The 17,430-nt window shown below is 34.8% G+C and overlaps 1 protein-coding gene across 2 annotated transcripts in view; it reads right to left on the bottom strand.

Annotated features, from left to right (window-relative positions):
• rictor (rapamycin-insensitive companion of Tor) overlaps positions 1-17,430 on the bottom strand; it is a 211,888-nt gene that overhangs the window by 155,693 nt on the left and 38,765 nt on the right. For both annotated transcript variants that reach the window (XM_089100085.1, XM_089100086.1), the window contains exons 5-8: positions 10,008-10,451; positions 7,479-7,650; positions 4,098-4,270; positions 1,540-1,670 (exon numbers count right to left, since the gene is read on the bottom strand). In XM_089100085.1, coding sequence (XP_088956211.1) covers positions 1,540-1,670; positions 4,098-4,270; positions 7,479-7,650; positions 10,008-10,451 — 920 coding nt within the window. The remainder of the gene's footprint in view (positions 1-1,539; positions 1,671-4,097; positions 4,271-7,478; positions 7,651-10,007; positions 10,452-17,430) is intronic.

Below are 17,430 nucleotides of genomic sequence, written 5' to 3'. Positions count from 1 at the left end.
ATAGAAACAGCAGACAAAGCACTTTTCAGCAGACCTTTTTTCATAATATTCCCAAAATTAATTAGATTTTTTTTTCAATAAAAGTTGTAACACGCTATGATGATTCGAGCAATATTTAAACCTGATTATTTTTATTCATTTTATTACTGCAAGCCAAAGTATTGTCCTTGTAGCTTAAAATTACGTCAAAAAAGCGAATTGAAAACTACTTTTATTACGATGAAATCTAGAGTTAATGAAATTGTTTAAATAAGAAGAAACCGTACAAGCTAACCATACAAAAATCATACAATGTTCATAATATTGAACAAAGGAAAGCAATCAACGTTTCATCCATAAATGTTAAAAAAAGACCAAATTCTCAATTTTATATAAAGCTGACCAATAAATTAAAAAATCAAAGAAATATCTCGAAACAAGCAATCTTCAAAAGATTATTCTTTCGTTCAAGCATGTGCCATATTGCTTTTCAAATTCTTTTCAAGTGCCTAAACCTAAAACTTTTGCTGGGTCTTCCATTCTGCCTAGAAACGCATTTGTTCTAGAGAAATATCACGTCGCTGACCCAGGTCTATTCCAGATTCAGAAAAGCGATGAGCAAGGAGTTTTAAAAGGAATCCAGACACGACTTATCACTTATATGAGAATTACACTCAAATTCGAGAGACTAGTTTAGCTGAAGTCCAATTCAAATACTAATATAACTGGACATCAACGTCCATACATAATCATAATCTGCCAATCATAATTTTATTCCTCTTTTGTAAGCAGCTCTGATTGGTTCGAAGTGATGAAGTTTAGGAACTGATGTCGGGTAAAGCACACGTATGAACGGAACTTTATCCTAAAAAAAATGGCCAAGAATATGTTGATATTTTATATATATGCAACACACTTGAATTCAACAACCTTAAAACAACAAGACACTAAATCGTAACCATAGATGGACGTTCAATGTTTACTTTCCCTCTCTCGAGAAAATCCAAAATATTAAATGTTTATAACCTATTTTCACAAAGGCCCTTTTCGTAAGATTTTCGACCAAATATCCTCCCTTTCCCTCGCCTCAAAACTAACTTATCCGTTCACAAAAATTTCCAGATAAACCTTGTAAAACTACAGACTTACATTATGCAAGATTGTCGAAGGCGACCATGATGGGACTGAAAATTAAGTTTTATCCAACTAACTGACAGGTTCAGGTTCATGGTTCATATTGTAGAGGCCCTGTGGCCTATTTGTTTTACATTATATTATTATTTATTTTTCAATCATATATACTCGTGTTGATTTTTATTACTAGGTATGACTGATTTAAAAAAAACCATTTCGCATCCACAAATTTAAATTTTTAAGCTAGACGTACTCAAAATTTTGACCGATTTGCAGCCTGTCTCTCCCTCATATTATGTGAAAAATCTAACTATGCAGCTACGAATGACCCACCAGAGGAATCTGACTAACTTTTTTGCTCATTTTGGTGAAAGATTTGATGCACCTTTTTGTTTTGCACACGTCAATAAGTAGAGAAAATCTTACCCAAGAGAACTGTAGCCCTTACACTAACAACAGAATCACTAGTTTTGATAACTTCAACAAGAGCATCAGCTAAATTGGCTTCCACAAGGCAATAAACAACTATGGCCAAGTGATTTGTAACCAAATCCGCCCTAAAAAATAAAAGAAGGAGTGAAAATTCAACGTTTTAACAGTAGGGCACAGAAAAGAAAACGACCATTTTGAATGTTTGACACAAGATCAAAGTGATCGGCATGATTGGTGTTGCCACCGAACATAAGTAAATTACTACTTGGCCGCGTTAACAAGAGTAAGCATCCACAAATCGTGACAGAAAAACTCATCCTTGAAACCTCTATCCCCAGAACACTTGTCCCCTAGAAAAACTCTTTTAAAGAACTTAACTTTTTTGTGCATGCTGACCAATGGTCTGCGTAGCGCAGGTACCGATTTCCTGAATTTGTGCCTTCGGCCTGAAGTGCAATGCAGAGTTGAGGGCAAATCATCCGACGCTTCTCGTGTTTTTCCATCAGATTTCCCCAGGTACGCATTTAGAGCTGGGTCAGCTCTAGCTGAGCTTACAGAGTCACACCATTGACCCCCGTTCCAATCCAAATAACCAGCGACACCAGAAGTCCAACCCCTGTCCTTAGGACAACTCTGTCCAGAAGAATTCCCCCTGAAACACCTACTGCAAATAAAACTTTACTTTTGAAAAATCGCTGACGAAAACTTACCACTTGAAGTCTTACCCCAAGATTTACAAAAAATCGATCTATAAAAAGTCGAACTCAACTTGCTTTAAAGAAAAACTTGGCACTTGAAAATAGCAGGGATTGTAAAGAAGACAAAACCCCCAATCCTCCTCCCATGTTAGCATCTTTGCTTAGAAATCCCTCTGATGACTACTCTCCAAGATTGTATGACCATGTCCTCCATATGGTGTGGCCAAAGGGAAAAACAAACTTTAGTAAACTCACTTAAACCTTGATTTCTGGCAACACGAAGGGGCAGAGGTCAAAGCATTGCGCCTTGAACCATCTCCGTATAGTTTCCAAAGAGGAAAGGGGAAAATTGATGGGAAATTGGCCCAAGATGATTACAATTTGTCCGTAATTCAGTCCCATTCCAAAATCAATTGATTGCCATTATTGCAAAACAGCTTAAAGTGGGCCAAGAGTCTCTCTTGTGGTTTTTGCCTTTTTGCTAAAAATATTTTATGCTGGCCTATTAACTTAAAAAAACATTTTTCCAAAAGAAGTTTCAACTTCTTTTAAACAACTTCTTTTAAGCAAAACAGCTTAAAGTGGGCCAAGAGTCTCTCTTGTGGTTTTTGCCTTTTTGCTAAAAATATTTTATATTGGACTATTAAATTAAAAAAAAAAAAAAAAATTTTTCCAAGACAAGTTTCAAAACCTAAGACCGGCAAAATAAGGTAATCTAATAACTCAAACTTAAAGTGAACAGAAATTAATATTAATGAATAAACGAAACCCAAAACGAAAAGAAATTAAAATGAATAGTCACATAAAATATAAAGGTAGCAGATCTTACTATAGGCGAACAAATGAATCCTACAACTAAAAGAAATTAAAATCAATAATCAAGTCAAACTTAAAACAAATAGTAAGGACTCCAAAAAGGGGTAGGACTACAGCCCCTTAAACCTTTTATAGGCCAGACCGTTATTTACACCATGCTATTTCTCATAATATCAACAATAACACAAAAAATATTATGAGGCTAATCAAGGTTTACATCTAAGAGTGGTACTGCCCCCCGCCCCCCTTGTCAGACCCACTAAGCAGCTTTAGTATCATCTGCATTTTATTGAAAACGATATGTCCGTCGAACACTGGGATTTTTATTTGTAAAAAACAGAGGAAAAAAATCACCTTGTGTGTGTGTTTCATGCTGTTTAAAACATGCTTGTGTTTTCATGAAAATCTCTTTGTCTCTGTCTACATACACTGCAGGTCAATGCCAATCTGAGAAAATAAAAATTGTTGATCCAATTTCAGGTGGCACATATAGATAATATATAGCCAATTTTCCAATTAGCCAATATTCACATATAGCCAATTTTCAAATTATTTTCGTTTTCATTGAGCTCTACCTGGCCCCGTCTACATTCCTGTAGATTATAAACCAGTCAACGATATAAGAAATTGTCGGGCCTGTTTTGGGGTATCACAAACCCAAACAGCCAAAACTAATTTCAATTGTTTCTGCATTGGACCAAGAAACTTATGAATGTCGTTTTTTTTAGCGGGGCGAAATTTGAGACATTTTTCCGTCTCAAGTTTCTTTTCAAATTTCGCAAAAAGATAAAAAAAACTTTTCGCCTGGAATAAATAAAAAGATTCAAAGTCAAGGTAATAGGACGAAGAAAAGTATAAGGAGTCCTAGCTGAATAGAAAAAACCTTTTTTTAAGTTTTTTCTGGGTATACAGGTTGACCAATAAACAGCAAATTTAAATTTCGAGTTTTCAAGAAAAATTGTCAGTCCTTTTCCAGACGAGCCAATACATTCCTAAATTCCTACCCCATACCCCAACTTACCCCATAATAAAGAGTACCTGTTTCGCGAGAGTGATGGTAGCATGTCTTTGCCTTCTTCTGCAACAAAACCAGTCTGAAGTTTCCAACTTTCACGTGGACGATATCTAACTTTTAAGGCGACTGATACTTCATCAGTCCAAAAAGTAGTATCCAGACGAAAAATTTCATCCAATAGATCCAATATTTTTTTCTGAAATGTATAGTAATGCACAAAAACATATTTAAACACAAACTTAAATAAAATAAACTTGAGCAATATGCGTTTTAACATTAAAAAAAATATTCAAGTACAAAAACTTTTGATTTGTGTGCCTCTTTGAAAATACGACCGTTCATTCCTTTTTGAATTCCTGTTTACCTTTATCTAATTTTTCAATTTTACTTTTTAGTTCATCAGGTGCTATATTACGCTGACAATCTGTTCTCTTTTTCATGCTGCTAAGTCTTTGGACTCAAGATCTCTGATGTAGTCATGAGCAAAACAGAAAACAAAAACTGACTGATTTTTCCTTTGCAAAGAAAAAAAAGAAATAAGAAATGCTTCGTAGTTCAATTATCTTAAACGCTCGCTTCACAAAGGAGAAACTGAACAAAGTCAAGTCAATAAAAAAAACTAAAAAAATAAAATATAGATAAAAACACGCCTTCCCATCCACCCCAAATTTTATGACAAAAATTAAATATCAACAAATTTTGCATAAAAATACAACTGACTTTAATTAAATATTCAATCTTAGCCAAAAATTTTAATTGCATTCCAAAATTACAGTTCTTAGGCAGAAAATCTCTAAGTACTCTTAGAGATTAAGAACACTTAAGCAAGCATTCTTATAACCCAAATTAAACTAGAATTCCAATTAACAAAAAAAAAAACAGAAATTGATTTTAAAAACTTTTCCCCAAAAAAAACTTGAAAACTTTCAAACTTAAAACGAGCAGAAGTCACTATGAATGAATAAATGAAACCTTAAAGACATAAATTACCAAAAATAGGAGAGTGACAACTCCCCTCCTTAAACACTCTAAAGGCTAGAATATCGTCTGCACTTCAGTGCAAACATAACTGTTTTTGAGCAATATTTCTTTTATTATAATAACAGTGAAAACTCAATCTCCTCAAACTCTCAAGAATCATCTTTTATTTATAAACCATTATATTTATCTAAAACTCGATCTAGTTTCATTGGACTGATATACAGTTGCACTTGCATCAAGACTTTCTTTGTTTTAGTTGCATTCTTACAAATCTATAGAAAATCAAATGGTGCATCCTTTTGTGATACACCAATGAGAAATATTGCTTCAACAATCTAAACAGTGTTTGCTTAGAATTTTTTATTTCAGTATCCGTTTTCTACGCCTCTTACTAAAACAGAATCAAAAGGACAAATTTTTGACAAAATAAAGTGTACAAAATAAAGAAAATAGTAAAACTACATTGAAAGTGACAAATTTATTCGTTCTAAAAAAAATTGTTTTTTCTTTCCTGTATCCTTGGTAAGTTATGATTCTCTTCCTTTTTCGTTGATATTCTAAAAAAAAAAAAAAAAACACTGTTCGGAATATATATCATTTTCAGTAAAGAACAAATGACAATCTATTAGTTCAGCTAATTTCCGGGGGCAGTAGCCTCACTGTTATTTCTGGTAACTCTTGTTTGTTAACCTTGCTTAGCATTTTGATTTTCTATCTTGCTGTTGAGGAGTTTAAAAGAAACGACAAAACAAACTGTTTAAAATGTAAATGTAAAAACGTTTAAAAGCAACTGTTTAAATGTTTAAAAACAAAACACAAATGACACTCAAGCTGTTAGAGGTTTTAAGGGGGTGGCAGTCCTACTCTTAGTTGTGGTAATTTTTGCTCATTTTAAGTTTGAGCTGATTACTCATTTTAATTTCAATTCTCTTTAGGCTTCATTAATTTATCTATAATAACATCTTTTATTTTAAAGTTTTACTCATGTTATAAAATATTTAAGTTATTTTAAAGGGGATCTTTAAATTCTTGTCATCAGAACATTTATTGGAAGAAATTCCACAGGAGCTGCTGGGAAATAGGATGCAGTATTTAAGCTATGCCTTTTGGAGGCCTAAACCCGATTCGGCCACTGTGGGGGGTGGAAAGAGGGAGATTGTTACTAAATTTTCGTCATGAAGACATCTAACGTAAGAAACTATCACATCTCAATCAAACTAGATGCTAAGTAAGAGTATGTAGCCTATTTCTAGTTATTTGGACTCAGAATAGGGAGGATCTATATTCATTTTATTAGAACAGGTGGCAAAAGAAGCTATCGAATGCGAATCAAACCTCGTCGGAAGTATAATTAAGTGTCCTTACTGGACACTTTAGGATCCCAGGCACGATGGATATCTACGAGGGGGAGGGAAGAGGAGCCCCTAAATTCATGTCAACGAGAAATATAAGATAATTGAATTTCAATCAAACAATATGGGAAGTTGGGTTGGTGTGCTGGCTCTATATTTCGGGGATCAGAAAGCCTGATGCTATCTTTGTGAAGGAAAATCTCTCTATTCTTGCAATTAGAATACCTTAAGGAAGGGCTTATTGGACCACAGGTAAAAAAAAAAAAAACTGGTCAGAAGCAAGAGTAAGTCTCCTTGCTATAGCTTTTCGGGATCTGAACCTATTTTGACCTTTGTCAGAGGAGAAGGGTCCTAAATTCATGTTATCATAACACCAACACAACAGATTGTTGTAGCTCAAATGATGTTGGTGGGAAGTAAGAACTAATGTTCTTGTTATGCTTTTTGGGGATCAGGGCCCGTTCTGGCCTTTGTGGGGAATAAATATCTATTTTCATTTGCTTAATTTGTTGGAGGGCTCCCAGAATCGATTCGATAAAACTTGTTGAAAGCTTAGTTTTGATTTTGGGAATGTGTGCTCGTACGGACCATTGTAAGAAAAGCGCTACATTCTTGTTATCTACATCCTAAAGAAGGCCTTATTGGATCTCAATTAAGATCTAGTAGGCTAGGAAATTTGTTGCGCCTTTAGGAGGTTCGATGCTAAGCCAATAGTCACCTGTGTTGCTCTGCAGCTTTGAACCTTTTGTCAAAGTCACTGCCACACACCACAGGACCTTGGCACCGTGGGCTTAGTGAAAGAAAGGTGCTCGTTTTAAGCTAACTGAATTATCCGAGAGTGTAAATTTTCAAACAGATTTACTCTTTGGTATAATTAAAATTATTACATCAGAAAAAAACCTTTTTCGGCAAATTAAGCTTGCGGGTCCATCCGCCATAGTCTATGCTAGCAAAGTAGGTAATAAGCTCTTGCTGATGTCCCTTTGTGCAAGGAACTTTGTATATCTTTCACAAAATTCTTTCAACAACACGATAATAAAAAAAAATACCCATAATCTCAGTCAAACTTACTCTTGTATCCAGATTGGGTATCTTCAGGGCCTGCACCAGAGAAGAGAAATGGCCTCCTTTTTCAAAGAGGCCAGGTGAACCAAAAGCCAAAAGACCAGGCCAAGAGCGGATTAGGGTCAAAATGGCCTGTAGACTTGTCGTTTTTTTTCGGTCCCTCCACTCAGGAACGGCCCTTTAAAAAGCACAGGAAGAAGAATTAACCAAAAAAGTGATAAAATAAAGCCAAAATGAGGCAAAATCAGGACACACATTTAAAGGACTGAAATAGTAAGAAGTACTTTTTCTTTAACTCTCAATGGAATGGTTAACAACAAACGTTCATAAAAATGTTCACAGTTAAATACTTTCAAATCTTCCAGATTTATCTCTAATAAGCCAAAATATTTAGTTGAATGTTCTCCTACCTTGCTAGAAGTACCTTACTCTTACTTTGGATAGAAAATGGAAGACAAAAAATAATACTGAATGATGAATCAATCCAAAACGCCTAATTGATCAATAAATTAATAAAGAACTAAACAAAGTTACAATAAAGCATGTAAAATCTGAAACATATCTTCCCTTTTTAGAGACTTAATACAATCTACTTGTTCTCTGTTAAGTACGTCATTTTTCCTTAAACTCAATTCTAACATAGGAATTCCAGGAATCAATAACCAATGTCTGATTAGCAATACGTGCGGTATAAGCCTATGGTTAAAGCAGTACATAAGGAAACATTTTAAGAAAACAATTCTTACTTCATAATATGCATAGTAATCCTAGTTAAGATATTTTGCAGGGGGGAACCTTTATCTTCACTATTTTCCTTGTGTTTCCAGTTTTCTGTCACATTTTTAAATATTTGTGTCTATTCTATAAGTCTTGAAAATCGTTTATAAATAAAGACCCAACTACCATCTATCTAACCTAACCTAACTTAACCTAATTTATCAGTATTTGTCTATTAGTATGTTTGTGTGAAAAATTGTAAGATGGCACTGATGGTGTTTAATTAATTATATATATATATATATATATATATATATATATATATATATATATATATATATATATATATATATATATATATATATATATATATATATATATATATATATATATATATATATATATATATATATATATATATATATATATATATATATATATATATATATATATATATATATATATATATATATATATATATATATATATATATATATATATATATATATATATATATATATATATATATATATATATATATATATATATATATATATATATATATATATATATATATATATATATATATATATATATACAGATTATTTGAAAACGGAAAATATCAAATTAAAAGATTATTGCATTATTGAGCAAATTATTTCAAAAAGCCACACAAGGTGAATTTCTAGTGGCAGTAGTTAACACCACGACTAAGTTGTCAATAAAAAGTGTTTGCTTGAAAACAGACAAAACACCAGAAATGTAATCTTTTTTGTTACACTATATTTTTAAGTGTTCAGTAGAAAAAGCTCTCTTTCTCTAATTAACGACTACTGGTTCGATACGACCACCCCTGAGAAAAAAAAATCACGCAGATATGACCATCCTTCCATGGAAAAATAATAAATTCTCTATTTTTGGATACAAAACCTTTAAGTTTCCTATACATGATGGATTCCATCCTACTAATTTCATTTTGATCACACCCCTCTTTCAAAAGTTATACAAGTTTTCATACGCTATTAGCTTTTGATGACAATGCAAATTTGCAAATCAAGCAATTTGCTCACTCCATGCAATTATGTTATCTTATTTACACTAATAACTTTTGATGGGTGCCATTAGACTAAAAAACTCTACACATTCGGAATTAGAACAAAGTGAAAATATTTGTGATGTATATGTTATTTTGAAACTTCTGTGTTTTAGGATCTTGGCTATTTTTGAAACAAGTCGCTCTACATTCAGGCTACAATTCAATACCATGAACTATTTGATAGAATTTTTTTCAGAAATGTGTTGGATTATTGTTTTCCAGCTCCTTCCAGGAAATGCTGTCTTTTTTGGAGAGCCTGATGGCTTGAGGGTCAGCTTATTTTACAACACTCAGCCCCATTGTAAAGTATTTTCTCACTTGCCCGACAGCTTCCATAAGAACTCCAACTGGTTTAACTTATAAACAATCAATAAATTATAGAGAATTTGTATTATTGAACTTTATCTTAAAAAGAAACAAGGCCTTCGTCCTCAGCAAAACATTGTGTTTTCCCTTCACTGCCACTGTTTTTTTTCATAATTCATAAATGGGCATGCAAAATCCAAACAAAAACAAAAACTTTTCCGCCCCGAAGCAAAAACTCATCAGGAAGATAGCCAAAATACAAGCTATAATAAGAATTTCCCATCCAGTTTCTAAATCCCATTTCTACCTCATCTATTGTTTTGAAGATCCAACTCTACCTTGAGGATTTATTCAAGAAAGTAAAGAAGTAGCTTATTTGCAAAAGGCTCTATTTAGATAATAACGCAAAAACTTACTGTTTCTCTTTATCTGGATGAATCACAAGGGGTGAGAAAAAGAACTCAGTAAATGGAGCACACAGCTGTTCCACTTTAAAATGCATTCGATCTCGTAAATAAGGTACATCATATAAGTTCAGAACTGACAGCAATACAGCTTCTATAGCTCTTGCTTCGTTTAACTCACTAATTGCCATTACAGCAGCTCGAACACCACCAGCATTGACAAAAACATCTGGTGACAAAACAGCCAACTCTTGTAAGACGGCCAGGGAGACACGCCATAATTGATCCTTCTTTGGATTTTTTCCCTCAAGGAAACAATTTCCTTCTGCTGCCAATGTTGCCAAAGCTGCAGCAATACTTAAAGGGAATTTGTTCGGAAGAAGATATAAAATTCGACGTACCAAACGTAATGCATGCCCTCTTTCGCTTGAGGAGCTTACAGACAAATCAACATACCTGAAAAATAAACATAACTCATTTAGAAGGGATATAAGAAAATGAAAAAGTAATCATCATGAGCCAAAAGCAAGACAAAATTAATAGGACAAGCAGATTTCAAAAGAGTACAGAACCACCCCCTTTATTGCGCCATAGTCAATATTTACTAGAAGGAGCGCGGACCCTTGTATGAATATCCATTACTAAGGAAAACACAGTCATTAATCAACGCAATCCTTCTGAATAGTTCCGCAATAAACTCAGCCCTTCTTAATAGCTGAGTACTGGAACCTAACGAAGAAAGGAAAAAGGATTCCTGCTTTACTGAACAATTGTCCTCACAGGATATCGAACAGGACTCGGAGAGACCACACTAACAATCAGACAATACGCCCTATCTCGCGGCAGCCCCTAATAACGCGGTATCCTGAGTCAATGAAAATGGTGTAAATGCATCTTATGACAGAGAACTCTTTTTGGATAGCCTTGGTGCCTTTAGCGGCACAAAAAGAACTAAGGTCTAGCATAAGGTGATCAACTCAATATCCACAGAATAACTATGGGGAGGCCATGTTGTGACGTAAACTCGAATATTAAACAAAACATAAATCAAAGTAATGTCCTGCACCACACAAGATAACATTCCATTTAATAAAATTGAAGTGCAAAAAAATAGTGAAATACCAAACAGAAATAATAAATGACTTAAATGGTAGAGTTTTAGTAGTTACATATGGTAAAATGGAATGCAATTAGTTTCTGAAACTGTACTTTTTAATCTGGAATAAAAACTTGGATCATTGAGCAACAAACTTTTAGATATCCATTATTTACTCCTTTTTTTTCAGTGGTGGATGTTAAACAGAATTTTCAACGTTTCAGTAGCCATGTTTGAAACCCTGTTAAACGAAGTTCTGACAGAACGATAGATTTTGCCAACCAAAATGACCAAGCGAAGTCACTTGACCAAGTGAATTCCAGCTGGCATGTCTGATCGAAAGCGTTTTCTGTTTTTTCAGCGAAATCTGGTTTTCCATCATATACTAATTTCTATAAAAATAAAAAAAAAACTACTTTGTTTACTTATATTAAAACAGAACAACAACAGCCTACTGTTTTTATGATATAGAAATAAATATTTCTGCCCTGATCCAGAAATACAATCGAACCGAACATTTGCACAGATAAGGACACTTTTCTCATTGGGCATGGTGAAAACCAGTTACCGTAGTGAAATTCGCCTCCCATTAGAACCTAGTTTTAATTATGTTGTTTCCTTGAAGCTAAGGAAAGCTTTTTGAAGCTAAAATATACCTAACTAGCCTTAAATAACTTACTGAAAAAAAGAACATGCCGCAATTGTTTTTTAAAATATCTCGTTATTTGACAATTCAAATTATACACCTCTCAAAATTTTTGTTCATATGTGCAGGGGTGTACATTGCCGATTTCTGAAAGGCACATTCTGGACAATTTGTCGTCACCTATTTAAAGATACCAGTAAATTTGGCTCGGAATTCGAGAATTTTCAATGTTAAGCGTGCTATTTGGAATCAGAGTTACATATTTTCAAAACTCATAAGCACTAGAACTTTGGAAGATAAATAATCTAGGAATTTAGAGTATCTAAATCAAACTATGCGTATTTAAAATCAAAGCTTTTGAAGTCTTTAAATATACTGTAAATTTTAATTCTTTTTCTGCAATAGTGCATAAGTTTTAATCCGGTCCAGAGAATATTAAATGAATAGGACAATCAACTGTTTAGCCAAGATGAAAATAAACGAACAAGAACCAATTTTCACCAAACAAGTGAAAGTTGGCTTGGTTTCTAAAGAACAAAATTTTCTTTTCTTCCTTATCATACTAATATTTTTGGATTGTCTCTTGTTCTCAATCTGATCTTACGATTAAATAAAAAAAAACAAGTTTTTTAAACTGAAAGTAAGGAGCGACATTAAAACTTAAAACGAACAGAAATTATTCCGTATATGAAAGGGGCTGTCCCCTCCTCAACGCTTCGCTCTGTACGCTGAAGTTTTTCATTGTTTTAAAAAATAAAGTTGTGAGAAAGTCAAACTTTAGCGTAAAGAGCGCGGCGGTGAGGAGTGGACAGCCTCTTTGATATATGGAATAATTTCTGTTTGTTTTAAGTTTTAATGTTGCTCTTTACTTTACTCTCAGTTGAAAAAACTTGTTTTTTTTATTTAATTTCTGATCGTTTTTTAGTTAATGCAGCTTTTATTTGCATAAAAATTTTACTTTTCTTTTGCTAAATGATGTCTTTACAAATTAACTTACGTAACTAACTTCTATATTCGTATATTTTTCTTCTGGCAAAAAATACAACGTTGCAGATTTTTGCAGATATGAGCTTGAAACCTATGTAATAGGGTTTTCTGATACGCTGAATCTGACGGTGTGATTTTCATTAAAATTCTTTCACTTGTAGGGGATGTTTCCCCCTCTTTAAAAAATCGAGTAAATTTTCTCAGGCTCGTAGCCTTTGATGAGTAATACTAAACTTAATAAAATTTATATATTTAGGATCAGCATTATAAACACATTCTTTTGATACATTTATTGACATCAAAATTTCGTTTTTAAAAGTTTCGATTACTATTGAGCCGTATCGCTTGTTTTTTTATTGTTTTTTTTTATTACGTATATGTTATTACTTATATGACGGGGTTCTCCCCTTAGTCAATACCACGCTCTTTACGTTAAAAGTTAAAAAAAATTTTGATTCACAAACCCCTGAATCACAAAGGCCGTTCAATTAGAATAGATAGCTCTTTTGAAAGCACTAAAAAAAAACTGTAGCGTAAAGAGCGAGGTATTGACTTGGGGGAGAACCCCCTCACATACGTTATAATTTCTGTTCGTTTTAAGTTCTAATATTCCTTCTTACATTTCAGTTGAAAAAACTTTTTTTTTTTTATTTAACTGCTTATCTTTTAATTAATACGGCGGTTAAATCCGTCGTCACATTAAGATTAAGTTCACGTCATAACCCGCCCACTACTACCTGGAATTTGGCGCCATATAAATACCCTACTATTGCCCCCCCCCCCTCCAAAAAAAATACTTCCGGAATATGGTTGATTACGTCCAAATAACAGATAAATAATGCTGGCAAGTCTAGTGCCCCCTTCATGGCGATTTCCCTTCCCCCATGAAAACTTCCTTAATGGAAAGATCCTTCCATATAGCCCCAGACCCTCTCCTTCCCCCACCTACAAGAAAAAATCTCCTCTGAAAAAGTCTGTATACATCTCACTAACCAATACTATATGTTAAAATTGAGTAAAGTTCATAATTTTCAGCCCTCCCCCTGGAGACTTTGGGGGATCAAGTCATCCTAAAAGACATTTTTATCATATTTTTGACCCTGCTGAAGAAAATGGCTATCTCAAAATTTTGATCGGGTGACTTTGGGGAAAAAATTACCGTGGGAGGGGGCCTAGTTGCACTCCAATTTTTTTGGTCACTTCAAAAGGGCACTAAAACTTTTAATTTCTGTTAGAATGAGCCCTCACGAAATATTCTAGGACCACTGGGTCGATACGATCACCCCTGGGGAAAAAAAAAAAAAAAAACAAACAAACAAACAGCCATCCGTGATCTTTCTTCTGGCAAAAAATTGAAAATTACACATATTCGTAGATAGGAACTTGAAACCTTTACAGTAGGGTTCTTTGAAACGCTTAACATCATGGTGTAATTTTCATTATAGCTCTATATTGTTTAACTTGGTCTTTCCCCCTTTTTTCGAAATCAGCCAAGTTTTCGCAGGCGCGTCACTTTTGATAGGTGGCACTAAACTTGATGAAAGTTATATATTTGAAATCAGCATTGAAATCTGATTCTTTTGATATATCTATTGGTATCAAAAACCCGTTTTCTAGAGTTTCGGTTACCATTGAGCCGGGTCGCTCCTTACTTACAGTTCGTTACCACGAACTGTTTGATTTAGATCATAAAAATCTTAAAAGTAACGTAATCAAAAAGTAGCACACATGCTTTTCGAACAACTTGCCTCACTAAGCTAGCTTAACCGATGGTTTTTTTAATTCCCGTTCGCCAATGTTCCGTAAGCTTTATGTGCCGTCCTGTGTCCCTTGTGTTGAAACATTCACATGATAATGAGTTAGTAGTTGCTTTACATGTTTCATTTTAAGGCTTCCGTTCCCAATTAAGCGGAAGCTCTACTGGCTAAGCTTTTCGAAACCGGCCAAGATAATTGTTTGCCATAAGCTCTTTTTTCGTTTTAGTCATTCTGATTGGAATTTCACCATTTTGGATTTTCCGTTAGTTACATTTTTTCATCTTTTCAAAATCCACGCGTCCTTTATCATCTTGTACGTCTGCGTCCTGTGGTGGCGCAGTGGTTTGACCTCAGCTTTGTAATACGGGACCTAGAGATCGAACCTGGTTGTACAAAAACACTTCAGGCCCGACGTAGGGATCTTTTTTTTTCTTTTTTTCTTTTTACGTAGGGATCTTAGTAGTCAAGAAGCGTCGTTAACCCCATTACTTACTTACTCTTGCATGCCTGTGCAAAAAATTAAAGATTTGTCAATTTTGTTCATTGTTCAAGTGATGCAAGAAATGTTCCATATCTTTTACCATTATCAATAATCGCTCTGCTGTACAAAAAAAGCAGTTTTTTTGTAAAAATCCATCTTACTTTAATCCAATCACATTCAACTCTTAAAAAGGGAACTAGAACTTTCAATTCCCAATCGAATGAGACCTCCTAAGCTTCTATGACCACCCTTTCATAAAGACATAAAGACAATAGCTGATACCACTAATCTCAAGGTTAATAGAAGTCACGAGAATAAAGGGTTCAAACTGCCCCTGTGGGTGGCATTTCACTTGCAGACTAATACTACTACTACCACACCGCAGCACTAAGCCACCTGAGACTGGCACAGCTACGCAGCTCTTCCTCCATTCTAATCTAATCAAAGCCTCCCTCTTTACAGCCTCCCAGGAAGTTCTTATTTCCCTTAAATCTTGCAGACCAGGCAACAAATTCAATGGACGAATGTTTGGGATGAGTGACATCCAGGCAAAGGGAGGTCTATTTTTCTGAGTAAGTGTTTGACTTATGTAAAAGGGACTTTTTCCGGGTGAAAGGTGATTCATTTTCGAGAATACGGCAATAAACAGATGGACACAAAAACAGGTAAGTATAAGAAATTGTGCAAAACAAAATCCTAGCGTTTCTAGGAAGCTTGCCCCATCCCATGCCTAGATACATGTTCGTTTCATTCTTGAATGTTTGTTTCCTAATACCGAAGGTGAAGTAGCAAAGAAACCACAAAAGTTTGTCAATGTCATACAGCTACCTTGAAAATATGTATAATTAAAAAAATATTTTCACCTAGGATCGAACTGGGGACCTTCTGCGTGTTAGACAGACGTGATAACCGCTACACCATGGAAACTTAAAATAAAGACTATTTAGAAAATATAAATATTCGTAACTAATTATTCGCAGAGTACTTTGCACAAAATTATTCAGTAAAAAAAACGACTAAGCACTTGTTCGAGAATCGATTACTGACTTTGTTTGTCTCATCTCTTTGCCCAATACTTTCTAGATTAAAGTCCGGTAAATTTATAGTTTTTACATTACTTTGCTAGGTAGAAAGTGAATGGTGTGCGTGTAACTGAACCACCGTGTAAATAAACCCCAAGCAACTGAACCCCTTTAACTGAACCACCGTATAATCGAACCCCCGTGCAACTGAACCCTCGTGTAACTGAACCCCCGGGCAACTGAACCCCATTTAACTAAACCCTTGTGTAACTAGACCCCAGTGCAACTCAACCCGATTTAACTGAACCCCCATGTAACTAAACCCCCGTGTAACTGAACCCCCGTGCAACTGAACTACCGTATTACTGAACCACCGTGCAACTGAACCACCGTGTAACTGAACCACCGTGCGATTGAACCACCGTGCAACTGAACCCCCGTGCAACTGAACCCTCGTGCAACTCAACTATCGTACTTACATTGGGTAAAACACCGTAAGCCCCTTGGCGTAATACACCTAGGGCAAGGGTTGTAAGTTATGCCCTGGGGGCATATAAGGTTTTTACAGAAAGCTTTGTCGTAGAAACTTCAAAAAGGACTCATTCGATTGGAAATTCAAAGGGCTTGTGCCCTTTTTAATAGTCAAAAGTGATTGGAGGACAACTAACCCCCCTCCCGCACCCACCATCTCCCCAGCCATGTTAAATGAAATTTTTGAGATAGCTACGTTGCTCAACGCAGTTAAGAATTATGGAAACTATGTCTTTAAGGATAACAACCCCCCACAACCCCCAGGGGAAAGCTCATAAACTATTCCCTGGGGGCATACAAGGTTCTGATACAGAGTGTTGTTGTAGAAACTTTAGAAAGGGAACATTCGATTGGAAACGTAAATGGCTAGTTCCCTTTTTAATGGTCGAAAGCGATTGGGAGGCAACTAACACCCCTTCCACGCCCACCATTTCCCCATACACATCCAATCAAAATTTTGATATAGCCATTTTACTCAACGTAGTTAAAATTTCAGGAAATTATATGTTAGAGCAGGACACTCGCCCCGCAGTCTTCAGGACAAGGGTTATAAGTTATGCCCTGAGGGCATATATGGTTCTTATGGAAGGAATGCTCGTATAAACTTCAGAGAGGGTTCATTTGATTGGAAATTGAAAGTTCTAGTTCGCTTTTTAAGCGTCAACAGATATCGGAGGATAACCAGCTCCCCACCCAAACCCTTTTTCCCAAATGCATCCGATTAAAGATTTGAGATAGCTATTTTGTTAAAAATAGTTCAAAGATCATATAACAAAAATTCCGGTGTAGACAAAACTCCTCCGGTCCGGGGGGCATGCGTTGTAAGATATTCCCTGGGGGCATATATGGGTCTTATGGAAGGGATGCTCGTATTAACTTCAAAGAGCTCATTTGATTGCAAATTGAAAGTTCTAG

This window comes from Artemia sp. Qi Xiang Cuo, chromosome 14 (genome assembly GCF_049724085.1).
Source record: "Artemia sp. Qi Xiang Cuo chromosome 14, ASM4972408v1, whole genome shotgun sequence".
Lineage (NCBI taxonomy): Eukaryota > Metazoa > Arthropoda > Branchiopoda > Anostraca > Artemiidae > Artemia > Artemia sp. Qi Xiang Cuo.
This window is presented reverse-complemented; position numbering and strand designations above follow the sequence as displayed.